The sequence below is a fragment of the Stigmatopora argus genome, chromosome 11, assembly GCF_051989625.1.
Source record: "Stigmatopora argus isolate UIUO_Sarg chromosome 11, RoL_Sarg_1.0, whole genome shotgun sequence".
Lineage (NCBI taxonomy): Eukaryota > Metazoa > Chordata > Actinopteri > Syngnathiformes > Syngnathidae > Stigmatopora > Stigmatopora argus.
The window spans coordinates 16,730,576-16,748,429 of record NC_135397.1 but is presented as its reverse complement, the minus strand read 5'-3'; the positions used below and the strand labels follow the sequence as shown (position 1 = coordinate 16,748,429).

At 44.4% G+C, this 17,854-nt stretch overlaps 1 protein-coding gene across 2 annotated transcripts in view; it reads right to left on the bottom strand.

Moving 5' to 3' along the window:
- LOC144084519 (WW domain-binding protein 1-like) overlaps nucleotides 1–16,792 on the bottom strand; it is a 38,257-nt gene extending 21,465 nt beyond the window's left edge. Inside the window, exons 1-3 of one of the 2 annotated variants that reach the window (XM_077613043.1) lie at nucleotides 16,709–16,792; nucleotides 16,471–16,629; nucleotides 241–343 (exon numbers count right to left, since the gene is read on the bottom strand). In XM_077613043.1, coding sequence (XP_077469169.1) covers nucleotides 241–343; nucleotides 16,471–16,533 — 166 coding nt within the window. In that variant the 5' untranslated portion in view covers nucleotides 16,534–16,629; nucleotides 16,709–16,792. The other variant, XM_077613041.1, reaches the window with a different exon arrangement.
- Between the last annotated feature and the right edge of the window lie 1,062 nt (nucleotides 16,793–17,854).

Here is a 17,854-nt window from a genome sequence, read left to right as displayed (position 1 = left end):
TTGTGCTGGGCACAATGCGAAGTCGCGGAACAAATGAGACATCTTTCAGAACCAAAAGGGAACCAACAGACTGATTCAAATCTTACTCTGATGCGATCTAGCGAGAGTACTTTGGCGATCAACGTATTGAGTAACCCTGATCTAGCTCATCGGTGACCCTTGTGATGATAGGCAGCGCAGATAACATATAGATGTTTTACTCACATATTGTTTGATTTACTCAAGAAGAAAGTTACTTACACCATAATTCGTAGTAGTAGCTGCAGCACTGTGTTTCTCCACAGCAGTGACCAGATGCACAAGTATAGCTCTGGTTGGTAAAGCCTATGCACACCAACTTCTCCTGTGAATGCAAAAAGAAAAACAATTTTGTGTTGTGACGGTTTGTGAGATTTGCTATGATGTCATGTCAAAGTTGTCCAGATGTTCCATCACTTTTGAAACAAATGTTTGACTTCAATCAATAATGCAAGTTCCAAAGAGGAAGGTGAGATCGAACCCACGCAGCAAGAGACTTGTTTCCATCCAGTTTCAAAGTGCGGACCTTTCGCGTGTTAGGCGAACATGATAACCATTAGTCTATTGAGCCATAGATTTTCTTGATGTCAAGTCAAAATATTAGGATGCTCTTGATTGGAAAATATTAGGATTTTCGCACATATCATTAAAGTTCAGTCAACTCCCAATAATATCTAAATTGCAGACTGTGTTTATTCTTTTATTTGACTCAATTTGATTTCTCCCGTGTTCAAACCGTATGCAAAACATGTTTTTGGAACGTGAGAGGAAACTGGAGTACCCGGAGAAAACCCCACGCAAGATCCACACAGGCTGGTCCGAAAATAGGATTGAACCCACTCAGAACTGTGATACCTGGGGTCTTGTGATTTAAAAAACACATTGACATGGTGGATAGCAGTGGTGCACTCACTGTCAGAGTTCGTCCAGGGAGTAGGGCACAAAAGAAGAACATATAGCAGAGCAGAACTATCCAGCAAGTCAGCGAATTATGGAAAAAATTGTTTTGTTTTACAGGGACGGAAAAAAGGCAGAGAGCAACGCAGATAGTGACTCAAACATAAATCACCCGAAAGTCAAAAAGAGGAAATATGATGAGATGTGTATTTAACGCTCGTTATTTCGGTAGGAGATGAGGAAAGACCGGTAAGTTTCCTGTTAAAAAATTAACCCCCCAAAATTAGTACAGTAATCCCTCGAATATCGCGGCTTCACTAAATCGCAGATTTTTTTTCTGTGGGAATTTTTTTATTTTTTGTAAATTCATAAAATGTGAAAATTCACGCTGAAACTTGCATATGGAAGCAACTCCGCTGTCCTTCGCTTGCTACTAGGACTCAGCACTGAAGTAAAAAAATAATAATTATTATATATATATTTTTTTGTAAATAGGGGTGACCCTACTTTGCGGTTTTTAGTTTATCGCGGCCATGTCTGGTCTACATTAATGGAGGGATTACTGTACTCATTTAAAGACATTACACGCCAATCACGCTAATAAGCCGCTTGAGTTTATCTTCAGCAAAAACATGCCGAATATTTGCAACAATTGTGGACTACGATGCTAACAGCGCTCGCTGGTTTACTGTACAGTAATACCTCGAGATATGATCTTAATGCGTTCTGGGACCGAGCTCGTATTTTAATAAAATTTTCTAAAACTAATTAATCCATTCCCACCCTTTAAAAAAACACCTAAAATAGCATATTATAATGGGAAGACATGTTTTAATTGTTCTAATTCACCACCTACACTCACAAAGTAACAAATACAGTGGGCAAATAAGTATTTAGTCAACCACCAATTGTGCAAGTTCTCCTATTTGAAAAGATTAGAGAGGCCTGTAATTGTCAACATGGGTAAACCTCAACCATGTGGGACAGAATGTGAAAGAAAAAAAAACAGAAAATCACATTGTTTGATTTTTAAAGAATTTATTTCCAAATTAGAGTGGAAAATAAGTATTTGGTCACCTACAAACAAGCAAGATTTCTGGCTGTCAAAGAGGTTTAACTTCTAATGAGGTCTCCAATCGTTACCTGTATTAATAGCATCTGTTTTAACTCATTATCGGTATAAAAGACACCTGCCCACAATCTCAGTCTCTCACACTCCAAACTCCACTATATCCAAGACCAAAGAGTTGTCGAAGGACATCAGAGACACAATTTTAGACCTGCACCAGGCTGGGAAGTCTGAATCTGCAATCGGTAAAACGCTTGGTGTAAAGAAATCAACTGTGGGAGCAATTATTAGAAAATTGAAGACATACAAGATCACTGATAATCTCCCTCGATCTGGGGCTCCATGCAAGATCTCACCCTGTGGCGTCAAAATGATAATAAGAGCGGTGAGCAAAAATCCCAGAACCACACGGGGGGACCTAGTGAATGACCTACAGAGAGCTGGGATCACAGTAACAAAGGCCAAACATGTACCCCTGCTGAAGCCAGTACACATCTGCGGTTCACTAGAGAGCATTTGGATGATCCAGAAGAGGACTGAGAAAATATGTTACGGTCAGATGAAACCAAAATAGAACTTTTTGATAGAAACACAGGTTCTCGTGTTTGGGAAAGAAAGAATACTGAATTGCATCCAAAGAACAGCATGCCCACTGTGAAGGATGGGGGTGGAAACATCATGCTTTGGGGCTGTTTTTCTGCAAAGGGACCCGGACGACTGATCTGTGTAAAGGAAAGAAAGAATGGGGACATGTATCGTTAGATTTTGAGTGAAAATCTCCTTCCATCAGCAAGGACATTGAAGATGAGACGTGGCTTGGGTATTTCAGCATGACAATGATCCCAAACACGCAGCCAGGGCAAAAAAGGAGTGCTTCGTAAGAAGTCTCCAAATCTCAACCCCATAGAAAATTGGTGGAGGGAATTGAAAGACTGTGTTGCCCAACGACAGTCCCAAAACATCACTGCTCTAGAGGAGATCTGCATGGAGGAATGGGCCAAAATACCAGCAACAGTGCGTGAAATGCTTGTGAAGAGTTACAGAAATACTTATTTTCCACATGATTTGCAAATAAATTCTTTAAAAATCCAACAATGTGATTTTCTGTGGGTTTTTCCACATTCTGTCTCTCATGGTTGAAGTTTACCCATGTTGACAATTACGGGCCAGATCGAGGGAGATTATCAGTGGTCTTGTATGTCTTCCATTTTCTAATCATTGCTCCCACAGTTGATTTTCTTAACACCAAGCGTTTTACCTATTGCAGATTCCGATATTGAGTTAAAACAGATGCTATTAATACAGGTAACGACTGGAGACCTCGTTAGAAGTGAGACCTCTTTGACAGCCAGAAATCTTGCTTGTTTGTAGGTGACCAAATACTTATTTTCCACTCTAATTTGGAAATAAATTATTTAAAAATCAAACAATGTGATTTTCTGGGTTTTTTTCCACATTCTGTCTCTCATGGTTGAGGTTTACCCATGTTGACAATTACAGGCCTCTCTAATATTTTCAAGTAGGATAACTTGCACAATTGGTGGTTGACTAAATACTTATTTGCCCCACTGTAGGGTCTGGTCCCTATAGCGCCGGTGTCAGATTCTGGTGCGCATACCCGGCAGTAAGTTGGATTCCTTTCCAGTGGGGGGTTGGACTCTGCCAAGGCTGCCTTATGTCACGATTCTGTTAATAACCTTTATGGACAGAATAAATAGGTGCAGCCGTGGCGTTAACATGGTCCGGTTTTATAGCCTCAGTATTGCATCCCTGCTTTTTCTGGTCTGTTTTCCATATCTCCCTCCACCAACAAACCTGAATCAAATAATCTGGATCGGTTTCAAGCTTCTGGACAGCTTTCTGATGAGTTGATCATTTGATTCCGGTGTGGTGGAGGAGGGAGATATAGAAAACAGATTGAATAGGGGCTCTCGAGCACCGGAGTTAGCCACCCCTGCTCTACAGTAATACCTTGACATACGAGTGTCCCAACTAACGAGAAATTTGAGATACGAGGAAAATGCCGAGCAAATTTGTGCCTTGAGATATGAGAACAATTTGAAATACGAGCATACGAGATGGTTTTCGATGCGGCCGTCCGGGTGGTCGAGTATGCAGGAGGCTTCTTATGTGAACAGCATCGCTTTGTCTTTCTCGCTGCATCTCCCTCGTCTAAATATATCTACAACCAGCGGTCATACTGGTTGCATTTTTTACGTGTTTTTTTGCATTAATCAGTGGAGAACTAAGGTAAAAACAATGGGTACAAAGCAAGCTGGTGCAATGAAGAGTAGTGAGAAGAAAGAGTGTATGATGACAATCAATATTAAACACAAAATACAGTCATACCTCCACTTACGAATGCCTCTAGGTACAAAATTTCCAGGTTACGAAAGCTTTTTATATGCAAATGAATGCCTCAAGAAAAGAAAAAGATCAAAGTTACGGTATCCCCCAAAAAGCATTTACTTATCCGTTATTTTATTTTGAAAATATTGTCGCGGATGCATTGATTCTCACTTTAGAACCTCGCTACATTCTACTGGGCTCTCATTGGCTGTCTCACAACAAGCACCTCCCATGTTTCAAGATTCTCTCTTACATACCTGTCAACCTCGGCTAAATGTTCCCCTTATTAATGATTGCAATTCCCTTTATTAAGCGAGAAAAATCGTACAAATTCAACGCAGTACATATTTACAAACACACACACATAGGGCACACGTTCATTCATTCATTTTCTGAACTGCTTTATCCTCACTATAAAAGTCTAAAATTTACTACAAAATGCACGGCGTTCTGACGCGACTGGTCAAAGGGGAATACTCGTGTACATATCATGCCCTGTCCACCTCGGCTAAATGCTCCCGCAATTCCCCTTGTTAAGCTATTAAAAAAACACAGAAATGCAACACGGTGTATATTTACACATATAGGGAACATATTTACTCACATAGGGCACACATAAAAGTCAAAAATTTACAAAAGGCACAGCTTTCTGACGCAACGTGTCAAAGGGGAATGCGCGTGCGCATATCATGCCCTGTCCACCTCGGCTAAATGCTCCCCTTATTAATGATTGCAATTCCCCTTATTAAGCGATTAAAAAAATGTAGAAATGCAACGGGGCATATATTTACATACATAGGGAACATATTAACTCACATAGGGCACACGTAAAAGTCTCAAATGTACTACAAAGTGGACGGTTTTCTGACGCCACCGGGTTATAGGGAAATGCGCTTGCGCATTTCATGCTTCAACACCGATAGATTTTGTATGCTTGTTATTCATTTAAAGATATTAATAAATAATTTTCATAAAATTTTCTCTCATTTTTCTGTTTCTCACATCTTTCATACAAAATTGGGACACTTTGACCAATTTTAAAGGGTTTAGTTGGTAGTTGTGTGAGGACCATGGAACGAATTAGAGAATCTACACTTATATATAAATGTAAGTTTGTGTGTGTGTGTAGGTTTGTCTGTACCCTCCGTTCTCTGGAATGGGTGGACCGATTTTCATAAAACTTTACACGGTTTTACTTTAAACATCAGTGAGTGTTCTGAGCTTGGTTTTGTATCGTAATTCTTCCGATAAGTGTCAAAAATCGCTAATTGAAAAAAATCAGATTTTTTGAAAAATGGTCTGAGGTAGTAATCCTGCTTGGACACACGATGGCGGTGTTTCCCAGGTCAAGATACTATGTGCTATGCATGTAACTCACATTTTCTTTTTTCATCTAACCCATTTTTCAAAAGAGAATTTTTTTATAGTGCAACTGTCTTCTAAATTTATATATAAATTTAAGTTTGCAAGATCAGCGGCCTCTTCAGAGCAAATAAAAATCGATATATTTTTTTTAAATAAAAAAATAATAATAATGCACTGCACTCCCCCTCCACCTTTACATCCACCGGAAATGGCTCCCAGGAAGACCCACCTCAGACGTCAAACAAGGACAGCTGTGGCCATTCGAGCCAACAAGCAGAAGGCCCGGCAACGTTTACAATGTTTACATATAAAGTACTGCTCTACTTGCCAAATTTTCAAGTTACAAAAAAAGTTCTGGAACCAATTAATTTCGTAAGTAGAGGTACGACTGTAACAGGAAAACATGAGTGGTGTACGTGTGACTGAGCTGGCTCGCCAATACGAGGTATTGCCTCAACAATATGTACCCTCCTCAACGAGAAAAAAAAAGGCAAGTGCCTTTATTGTCATCATACACAGCTGCGTGTAACAAAATTGGTGGTGCTACTCCACAAAGTGCGTTTCCCCAGTTAAAAAAAACCAAATACAGTGGTACCTCGAGATACGAGCTTAATCCGTTCCGGGACTGAGCTCGTATGACAAGATTCTCGTAACTCGAGGTAAAGTTTCCCATTGAAATGAATGGGAAACAAATTAATTCGTTCCAACTCTCTGAAAAAAACACCAAAAATAGGATATTGGATTGAAATTTTTTTTTTATTTCTTATAATTCGCCATATATTGACAAAGTAATAAATAACGAGTGGTTTAATAGAAATAAAGTGTTTAATCTAACTAAAATTGGGCGGATTTCGCCGAGGGGAGAGAGAGACGCACAAAAGGGGCGGGGGGCTTCGGTTTGTATTCCACACGACGCACTCGTAAACAGAACCAACACTCCACCCTCACGTTCGCTATCGATGGGCTGTTTGCTGTCGTACTATTCCCTTCAAAATATTCCGAAAATGATGCACACAAATGTCCTCACAATCGGAGAACGCACGACCACTTGCCAACGAGCAGCAGTCTTATCAGCGATCGCACCGCTGCTCATGGGAGCTTCGGGGGCGCTGGCTAGCGGCTCCCTTTTAGCTTGTAGCATCTGTGTTCGCATCCCCTCGAACGGCGCCTATGATAGAGTTGCTACCGGGGATGCTGTTGCGAGCCAGTGCCCCCGATGTTCTTATGAGCAGCCAACGAGCAGAGTCTTTTATCAGCGATCGCCCCGTTGCTTATGGGAGCTTCGGGGGCGCTGGCTAGCGGCTCCTTTTAGCTTGTAGCATCTGTGTTCGCATCCCCTCGAACGGCGCCTATGATAGAGTTGCTACCGGGGATGCTTTTGCGAGCACGAGTATACTTCATTACCCAGAAAGCCCTCTTTTCCCCGCGCATGCGCGTTGTGCGTTTCCTGGTCTGAATAGCTCATCCGGTGCTCGTAAATATTGTTATACACGAAAGATATGCCAAAAAAAATGCCATGGCAACCTGGCTTTGTCGCATCACGAAATTTTGACCGCATCACGGGCGAATTATTCGATCGAAATTTCCCCCGTAAGACGAGCATTCCGTATGACGAACGGTCGTATGACGAGGTACCACTGTAGTAATATAAAAGTATAAAAAGTCACATCCCGGCTAGGTAAATTCTAAAATATTGCACAGTCTAAGATATTGCACATTGTTATTGCACACCCCGAAGTTATTGCACAGAAGGGATTGTGTGTCGTGCTAACGCAAGTTCAGAGTCCTGATGGCTGTGGGAAAAAAACTGTCCTTAAGTCTATTTGTCTGTGCTTGGTGAGACCTGTAGCATCTGCCAGAGGGCAGCAGCTGGAACAGGTTGTGACCAGGGTGGTATTGGTCCCTGACAATGTTCCTGGCTCTGCTGAGGTAGCGAGGGCTGGCAATGTCATGCAGTGAGGGCAGAGAGCAGCCGATGATCTTCTGGGCAGTGTTGATCACTCTCTGCATGCCCTTTCTGTCTGCTGCTGTGCTTTAAGCGTACCACACTGTAATGCAGTATGCCAGGATGCTCTCCACAGTGGCTCTATAGAAGGTTACCAGTGTCCAAGTTGTTCCTCCTGAGTACCCTCAGGAAATGGAGTCGTTTCTGGGCCTTCTTCACCACTGCCGTGGTGTTGGTAGACCAGGAGAGCTTGTCCGTGACGTGGACCCCTAGGAATTTGAAAGACTGGACCCTGTCTACGCATACTCAATTTATGAGAAGTGGGGCCAGATCTGTGCTACGTTTGCGCAAGTCCAAGATTATTTATTTAGTTTTCGTGGTGTTTAGTGTGAGATTGTTCACCAAACACCACGAAGACAGTTTGTTGACCTCATCTCTGTAAGCAGACTCATCCCTCCTGAGATGAGTCCGAACACAGTGGTGTCATCGGCAAATTTAATGATGGAGTTAGACTGGTGGGTCGGTGTACAGCCGTATGTGTACAGGGAGTACAGAAGAGGACTCAGAACACAACCTTCAGGGAGCCGGTGCTCAGTCTAATGGAGGAAGAGAGGTGGGAACCAAGTCTAACAGTTTGTGGTCGGTTGGTTAAGAAGTTCTTTATCCAGTAGCAGATGGAAGAGGATAGTCCAAGGTGGGAGAGTTTGTCAGCCAGAATTGGCGGTATTATAGTGTTGAAGGCTGAGCTATAGTCAATGAAAAGCATCCTCACGTAGTTCCCATGGTGCTCCAGGTGGCTCAGTGCTGTGTGTAGAGCTACGGCGATGGCGTCCTCAGTGGACCTATTTGCTCTATAGGCAAACTGGTGAGGGTCAACTGAGGGAGGGATTGTATCCCTGATATGGCGGGCGACCAACTTTTCAAAGCACTTCATTATCACAGGCGTGAGTACAACAGGCCTATAATCATTCAGGCTGTCAATGGTTGGCTTTTTAGGGACAGGGATAATGATGGCAGATTTCAGGCAGGAGGGGATAATGGATTGTTGCAGGGAACAATTGAAGATCTTTGTGAAAACACCAGTCAGCTGGTCAGCACAGGCTTTGAGCACGTTCAGAGGTAATACGTCAGGGCCAGCAGCCTTCCTGGTGTTCACAGTCCGCAGTACCTGTCTCACTTCATGTTCCTGAAGCTCCAGTGTACTGCTGCAGTGGTGGTGGTGGATGTGTTGAGACTGGGTCTGATTTGTCAGTCTCAAAGCGGGCAAAGAAACGGTTCAGTTCCTCTGCTAGTGAGGCATCTGCGTTAACAGACACATTATTGTCATTGTAATTGGTAATATGTCGTATTCCCTGCCACATCTTCTTTGGGTTATTTCCTGTGAACTGCTCCTCAATTTTCCTTGTATATGCTGCCTTGGCCTTTTTAATGACTCTCTTCAGCTCTGCTCTGGCAGCGCTGTTTTGTACCTTGTCCCCTGACCTTAAGGCGGTGTTACGGCATATGATGAGTGCCTGTGTCTCACTGGTCATCCAGGGTTTTTGGTTAGGAAAAACCTGTATCCGTTTATTACCAGTGACGTTGTCTGTGCGGTTTTTGATGTAGGAAAGTACAGTGTCCGTGTAGTCCTGGAGGTTGTGGTGTTCAAAAAGTTCCCAAATGGTGCGGGAAAAACAGTCCTGCAGCTGGGAAAGGGCGTCCTCGGGCCATGTTTATATTATCTTTATTTGTTGCCTTGTTAGCTTCCGGAGTGGGGTGTATGAGGGGGTGAGTGACAGGCAGAGATGGTCTGATCCAGCAAGGTGAGGGAGGGGTGTGGCTCTATAAGCATGTTTGATATTAGAATAAACATGGTCTAGAGTTTTTTCCTCTGGTGTGACACTTTACTTAGTAGATAAACTTAGGCAGAACAGTCTTTAAACATGCTTTGTTGAAGTCACCAGCGACAATAAAGACTCCATCGGGGTGGTCAAGCTGCTGTTTGTTTACAGCCGCTAGTAGGAGGCTAAGTGCCGTGCTAATCGTTAGCTGTCTAGGTAGATAGAAGGGCCTTCACCGTACTGCCAAGAGCTCTAAATCCGGGGAGCAGTGAGTGTTAATAATCCTATTGTTGCAGCACCATTCATTGTGTATAAACATGCATACCCCCCCCCCCCCCTTTGCTTTTCCCTGATAATTCTTTCGAATGATCATTTCGGAATATCGTCCGGCTAGCTAGCGATGCCGCGGCGTCGGGGATTTGCGGGTGTAGCCACGTTTCCGTGATGAAAATAACGTTGCAGTTCCTGACAAAGCTGTTGGTAGCAAGCTGAAGTTCCAAATCGTCCATTTTGTGGGTGATGGATCTGGCGTTGGTCAAATAGATACTCGGAAGCGGTGCTCAGTGTGGTTGCTTTGTTAGCTTAGCAGCTAGGCCCGCCCGGCATCCACGCTTTTGCTTTTTTCCCTTCGCCGCCTCCGACGTACTATGAGTGGGCTGACTATCCACGGAGATCCCGGTGGTCTCGAGATGTCCTCGGGATATTGTAGGTCCATTGGTAATCTGTTGTGATGGATATATCGCATCTCCTCCCGAGAGTAATTAAATCCTGGTGACTGTAGAAAAAGTTTGCCTCGGAAATAACGATAAGATTGAGAAAACAAAACACTAAACTGGAGAACATAGAGCCGCTGCACCTGTGCGCGCCACCAACTTGCAAGCTCATTAACCCAATGTTAATGATGCTATAAAGGGACTGCCGTGGTACCCGGTCGTTTCGGCGAAAGACGTTTGGTCGACGGACGTTTGGTCGACGGACAGTTCGTCGAACGGACGTTTCGTCGAACGGACGTTTCGTCGAACGGACGTTTTGTCGAACGGACATTTTGTCGACGGATTCGCCGCCGGACATTTCGTCGAACGGACGTTTCGTCATCGCCGGGTTCGCTCGCTCTCAAAATTATAATCATAAGAGAGAGAGAGGGAGAGACAGACAGAGAGTTTACTGTTGAAAGCGATCAACCAGGTAATCTCTCGCTATCAAAATTATAATCATGAGACAGAGTGAGTTTGTAATTGCATTGACAATGTAAGAGCATTAATATAATATCTAAATATCCAGGTAATCTCTCGCTTCCAAGTATCTTCTTGACCAACGACAGATCCATCACCCACAATTGATTTTTACTGTAATTTGGACAACGTTGGTGGGCCGGATTAAAAAGCCTAACGGGCCGTATATGGCCAGCGGGGCGTAGCTTGAAAAACGTGTACACACACGCCAATACGAGCGAATCCGGGGGCGGGGCGAGTGAGCGAATCCGGCGATGAGAAACATGTACACACACGCCAATAATACGCAACTTATTGATAATTTGGATATTAGATATTCAGATATTAATGCTCTTACATTGTCAATGCAATTACAAACTCACTCTCTCTCATGTACACACACGCCAATACGAGCGAATCCGGGGGCGGGGCGAGCGAATGCTCTTACATTGTCAATGTAATTACAAACTCTCTCTCTCTCATGATTATAATTTTGAGAGCGAGCGAACCCGGCGACGACGAAACGTGCGTTCGATGAAATGTCCGTCCGACCGAACGTCCGTCGACCGAACGTCCGTCGACCGAACGTCCGTCGACCGAACGTCCGTCGACCGAACGTCCGTCGACCGAACGTCCGTCGACCGAACGTCCGTCGACCGAACGTCCGTCGACCGAACGTCCGTCGACCGAACGTCCGTCGACCGAACGTCCGTCGACCGAACGTCCGTCGACCGAACGTCCGTCGACCGAACGTCCGTCGACCGAACGTCCGTCGACCGAACGTCCGTCGACCGAACGTCCGTCGACCGAACGTCCGTCGACCGAACGTCCGTCGACCGAACGTCCGTCGACCGAACGTCCGTCGACCGAACGTCCGTCGACCGAACGTCCGTCGACCGAACGTCCGTCGACCGAACGTCCGTCGACCGAACGTCCGTCGACCGAACGTCCGTCGACCGAACGTCCGTCGACCGAACGTCCGTCGACCGAACGTCCGTCGACCGAACGTCCGTCGACCGAACGTCCGTCGACCGAACGTCCGTCGACCGAACGTCCGTCGACCGAACGTCCGTCGACCGAACGTCCGTCGACCGAACGTCCGTCGACCAAACGTCCGGTCACGTACTACCGTCTTTTCACATCCATAGGGCGCACTTAAAAGTCTAAAATTTTCTCTAAAATGGTTGATGCGCCCAAACGGTGTCTCACTGACAGTGGAGCCTAGCATGTTAAACGCCGAACTATTTATATCAGAGTGTACCTTTGACCTCAATAAAGCATTATCAAACTCAAAAGTTTTGCTTGTGCTGTCTTTGAAAAAAAAACACGCTAGTGCCAAGCCTGACATAGGCTAGCAGCTAGCATAATATATGCTAGCCTAGTGTCATGCTAGCGCCCTATCGGACAAGGCGTCCAATGTATTGACAAAAAACAGAAAATATACCCGCAAATGAGACTGCGCCCTATCACACTATCATTATATCAACTATCATTTCCAAGCTGCGCACTGACATTCATAACGAGATGGAGAGCCTTCGGTACTCGGATGATTCGCCGACGGACGTTTGACAGATGGACAGGTCGCCGAATGGACGCTCCGCCGAACGGAGGTTTCGCCGAAACGGGATTCGCGCCCTCGCCCCGCCCCCGGATCGTGTGTGTACAAGTTTTTCAACCTCAGCCCGCGGGCCATATACGGCCCGTTAGGATTTTTAATCCGGCCCGCCGCCGGCGTTGTCCAAATTATAGTAAAAATCAATTATTCATTTCCCTTTGCTGCTCATCACTCTCAATTTATTAGTCTACCGTCAATGGCAGCCCGGGAATAAGCACTCTTGGGCGGGCATGTCAGCCTGGGAATAAGCACTCTTGGGCGGGCAGATGTAGCAGAACCGAGCCGTGAAATGACAGCAATCAGGTCAAATCCATCCTAAAACAGCATTTAATGATCAAATACAAATAGTGGAGCTCTTTGGACATTAGAACCGAGCCCAGGGGAGTGAATTCCTCGGTAAAATGCTGAGATGATGTCGCGATAAGGCAAAAAAACGTCTACATACACGTCCATTCGCCAAACGGCTCAAAATGCTCTCAAATTCGGTCAAACTTTATTTTCAACCGTTCATGCCGTTCTATTTTTCAAACATTCCCCGTAGTGCCATTCAATTAGAGGGTGCCGCTCTATTTTTCAACTAGCTGGTCAGAATTTTGAGAAGATGCGGTACATTTTTTTGTTTATTTAAAAAGAGGCACAAATTCACTCGTGAAAATCAAGTGACACATAGCTGTTGTTATTAGAGGTGCCGTTCAAATAGAGGTGCCGCTCAAAAAGAGGTTTTACGGTAAGTAAAATTTAAAGTTTGTTATGTTATGAGTGTGTTGCCATCCATCAAGTCTCTCTCCTGAGCTTTCTATCTCTCTCGTCCGCTACTGTATGTAGTGAATAATGACAGATTTTAGTATTGATGATCATAACCACTAGATAGGTATTTGTTACTGTGTGAGTAGGTTGGGTGTATTGGACCAAATAAAAATGTTTTTCCATTGTAATATCCTGTTGTGGTCATTTTTCAGTGGGTGGGAACGGATTCATTTGCATTCAGTTATTTTCTATCGCAGTGGAGACTATGTCTCCCGGCTGGCCCGGAATCGCCTTGGGAACCTCCGGAAGAGCTGGACGATGTGGCTTAGGGAAGGGAAGTCTATCCTTCCCTGCTGAAGCTGCGGCCCCCTGTGACCCGACTTTAGATAAGCGGAGGAAAGTGAGATGAAATGCTCTAATGGATATAAAGCTATTACATGCAGATTTTAGATTACATTGTATAATGACCAACTTTTGGCTTATCCCTTCTGGGGTCTCCTGACAGCGAAACATTCGATCCTCATGATAGATCTACTCTGTGTTAATTCAAGTTCAAACTGATCAGAAAATCAGTTAAGTACATTAAGCAGTCTGGGTTCCATTCTAATAAGGTAACATGCGCTACTCCAATGAATATACTCTCATCCTTCACCACTTCGTGGCTTCACTCTATCGCACTATTTTATATTAAGTATCCAAATCAAAAATATTCATAAAAATGTCAAAAATCACACAAGTAGCAAGCGAAAGACACCTACCTGTCCTCCGCTTGCTACTCAGAAAAAAATGGTAGAAGACAGGGGACCGTCACTCAACTCAGCTCCGAAGAAGAAAAATGGCATGCACCGGGCAGAGGCCATTGCTCTTATCCAAAAATAGAGCTCTCTGAGCGGACTGGACAGCCGGGAGACTCGGTGAGGATGGATTATTTTTCAGAAATTCGATCCCAGGACAACCTTAGAGAGGACGCTGTCGCCCTTACCGGAAAATAGAGCACTCTGGTGGGCCGGACAACCGGGAGCGTTGGAGTAGCGGAGCTGAGGGTGAAGTTTTCCAGAAATGCTTCAAAGTGCAAGCTCCAGTCGACGTTACGGCAGATGCCATCGCCCTTTTCCGAAAATAGAGCTCTCTGGGCACGTAAAATGGCTGGACACCACTGAGTCCAAAAATAGAACTCTCTGGGAGAGAAGTGGAATTCAATTTCCCCAAAAATGTCTCATCTCATTTTCTGAACCTCTTTATCCTCATTAGGGTCGCGGGGGGTGCTGGAGCCTGTCCCAGCTGTCAGAGGCGGGGGACACCCTGAATGCACAAGGAGACGGACAACTATACACACACACCCATACCTAGGGGCAATTTAGAGTGTCCAATCAGCCTGCCATGCATGTTTTTGGAATGTGGGAGGAAACTGGAGTACTCGGAGGAAGCCCACGCAGGCCTGGGGAGAACATGCAAACTCCACACAGGTGGACGTGACCTGGATTTGAACCCAGGATCCCAGAGCTGTGAGGCCGAAGCGGTAACCACTCGCCCCACCGGTCCGCCCTCCCCTAAAATTATGATGGCAATAAAGATGAAGAACGTGGTATTAATAATTTGAGAAATAATAGGGGTAATCCTACTTCGCGGTTTATCGTGGCCATGTCTGGTCTACATTATACGCGCAATTCGAGGGAATACTGTATACACGTCAGGATGCTGTTCTTCATCTCACTTCCTCAGACAAGAATTTTAAACTATACTGCCCTTGAGTGATTTATAAATACAGTCATACCTCTACTAACGAAATTAATTGGTTCAGAACGTTTTTCTTAAATTGAAAATGTCGTGTGAGGTGGCCAGGCAGCTTGAGTGGTTATCACATTGGCCTCGTAGCTCTGGGGTCCTGGGTTCAAATCCAGGTTAGTCAATCTGTGTGGAGTTTGTATGTTCTCCTCAGGCAGCGTGGGTTTTCCATGGGTACTCTGGTTTCCTTCCACATTCCAAAAAACATGCATGGTAGGCTGATTGAACACTCTAAATTGCCCCAACCTATGATTGTGAATGGTTGTCCTTTTCCTTGTACCTGCGATCGGCTGGCCACCGATACAGGGTGTCCCCTGCCTCTGGCCCAAAGTCAGATGGGATAGGGTCCGGCACCCCCCGCAACCCTTGTGAGGATAAGTGGTTCAGAAATTGAATGAATGAAAATTTCGTAAATAGAGCAGTACTTTATATGTAAATTCTCTAATGCGTTTCAGTCCTCACACAACCACCAACTAAACCCTTGTCCCAATTTTGCATGAAAGATGTGAGAAACACAAAAACGAGAGAAAATGATGTATTAATATCTTAAAATGATTAACAAGCATACAAAATGTCTACGTATTGAAACGCAGATGAACAAGAGGAAGACAGAGACCATATGAACATACATCTAATAAACATAAAATTAAGAATTCAAACAACAACATTAACAACATTACCGGCCCGGTGGAGCGAGTGATTAGCGCGTCGGCCTCACAGCTCTGGGGTCCTGGGTTCAAATCCAGGTCATGTCCACCTGTGTGGAGTTTGCATGTTCTCCCCAGGCCTGTGTGGGTTTCCTCCAGGTACTCCGGTTTCCTCCCTCATTCCAAAAACATGCATGGTAGGCTGATTGGATACTCTAAATTGCCCTTAGATATGGGTGTGAGTGTGCATGGTTGTCCGTCTCCTTGTGCCCTGCGATCGGTTGACCACCGATTCAGGGTGTCCCCCGCCTCTGGCCTGGAGACAGCTGGGATAGGCTCCAGCATCCCCCACGACCCTAATGAGGATAAAGCGGTTCAGAAAATGAGATGAGAACATTAATTCATTCAGAACTTGGATCTCGTTTTCATATCTTGGGGCACTCATTTGTATATAACAAGATTTTCTAACCTGGAAATTTAGTACCGAGGGGCATTTCTTAAGTATATGTGTGGTTGTATACTTAAAAAATGTGGAAATGGAATTCAGATATAAAATCTATTTGAACTCAGTGGATAGCGTGAAGTGATCATCTTTTAATGTTCTAATCCATTCCGACCAGGAGGTGCTGGCATTTAAAATCAGTTACTTCAATAAAAAATGTTGTTTATATGTGGCCATAGTTTGTGTTGATAATGGCAATTTACTAGTTATGTGTTTTCAAACGTAAAAAGTTATTTTTTATAGCATATCTGGTACGTCAATAGGAGGTAATGAGTTGAAACGAAATGATTGCTAAATATTTATTGCTATGAAAACGCAACATGCTGTCGAGTTAGTTTTGACGAGATTTCATACATTTCACTCATACCAATAAATAAATATAAGTTGGGTAGAAATAAACCTTGAACAAATTTGTAGTTGGAGGGTGATAAAAAAATGTAATAAGAAATTAGGAGCAATTAGCTATGGGACTAACGTTAGCATTAACCTTTCCACGTTACCTCTGCCACCGTGGCCTCGGTCACAAGACTTTCTTGTCCAACGGTGTACTCAAACATTCCCATTGCTTTCAAGTACAATGATGAGGTATCTCTCTAGGACCAAACGCAGCCAACACTTCACATTGTTGAAAATCCAGAACATCTGCAAGGGTAGCCACCCTAACAAAACAACCAAACCAAAACAAGTTGTACTAAACTTCCAGAGTAAGTCGCTTCGGCTTCCTACGATTGGTCGGACCAAAAACAGTGTCGTCTTCTATGCAGTCATTGGCCGTCCGAGATGCATTACGCTGGGTTGTCTCGATGCTACGTCAGCGGGTACTAGGCAGGATAGAGACATTTATTCATTGCGAATTTAGATGTTTTATGTTGACGTTAAAATTTAAAATACATTAACCCCTTAAGGGACGTCACTCGCAACAGTGGGCAAGAATTCAAACAGGGACGTCACTGGCAAGAGTGGGCAAGTTTTTTAAAATTCTTATCAGGTAAATACTATTTTTGGTTATTTCAAAAAACGTATTAAAAGTATTAGCAATCACATATTCATTCACTGTTTGAACCTATCCTCAGATGGGACAGGGGTTGGGGGGGTTCTATTGGACCATACCCCAGCTAACTCGGGGCATCAGGCAGGGGGCACCCTGAATGGGTGGCCAGACAATTGCAGGGCACAAGGAGACGAACGACCATCCACGCTCATACTCATACCTTTGGGCAATTTATTGTGTTCAAACAGCCTACCCTGCATGCTATTGGGATGTGAGAGGAAACTGGAGTACCCGGACAAAGCCCACGCAAACCCAGGGAGAACATGCGAACTCTATAGAGTGAGGACCGGCCTGGGATCAAACCCTCGACCCCAGAACTGTGAGGCCGACGTACCCTGAAAAGCCTCCACTCTCGGCGTGATTCCCACTTGCCAGAGCCATGTAGAGGAAGAGTTGCGACACACTCTGATCTCGCCAGTGGAGTCACGTGGTTCACAGAGGCGTGCTTCTGAACCGAAGCAGTCCAGCTATGTGCCCACCCTCCGGTGAGATCAGAGAGTGTCCCAACTCTCTTTCTATATGGCTCTGGTTGTGAGACGTGAGCGGGCTGGCGAGGTTCGAATAAAAGTCAATCATGTTTGCTCACTTTGTTTCTCACATACTACAGATAAGACGACTCATTTGAATCACCTCAGAAACACGGGTAATAACTATAGGGCCGTTCTCGATTGAAAAAATGTAAGGGATTATTTTTGGGGTAAGAGCAAAAAAGTTGTTTCGTTATGTGACGTAACACAAGTAACAGCGTTAGTTCCAACACTGGAAATTATGTACAAACATTATTTATCAAACCGAAATGCCAGACCATTTGATGAATAATTATTTTCCATGTC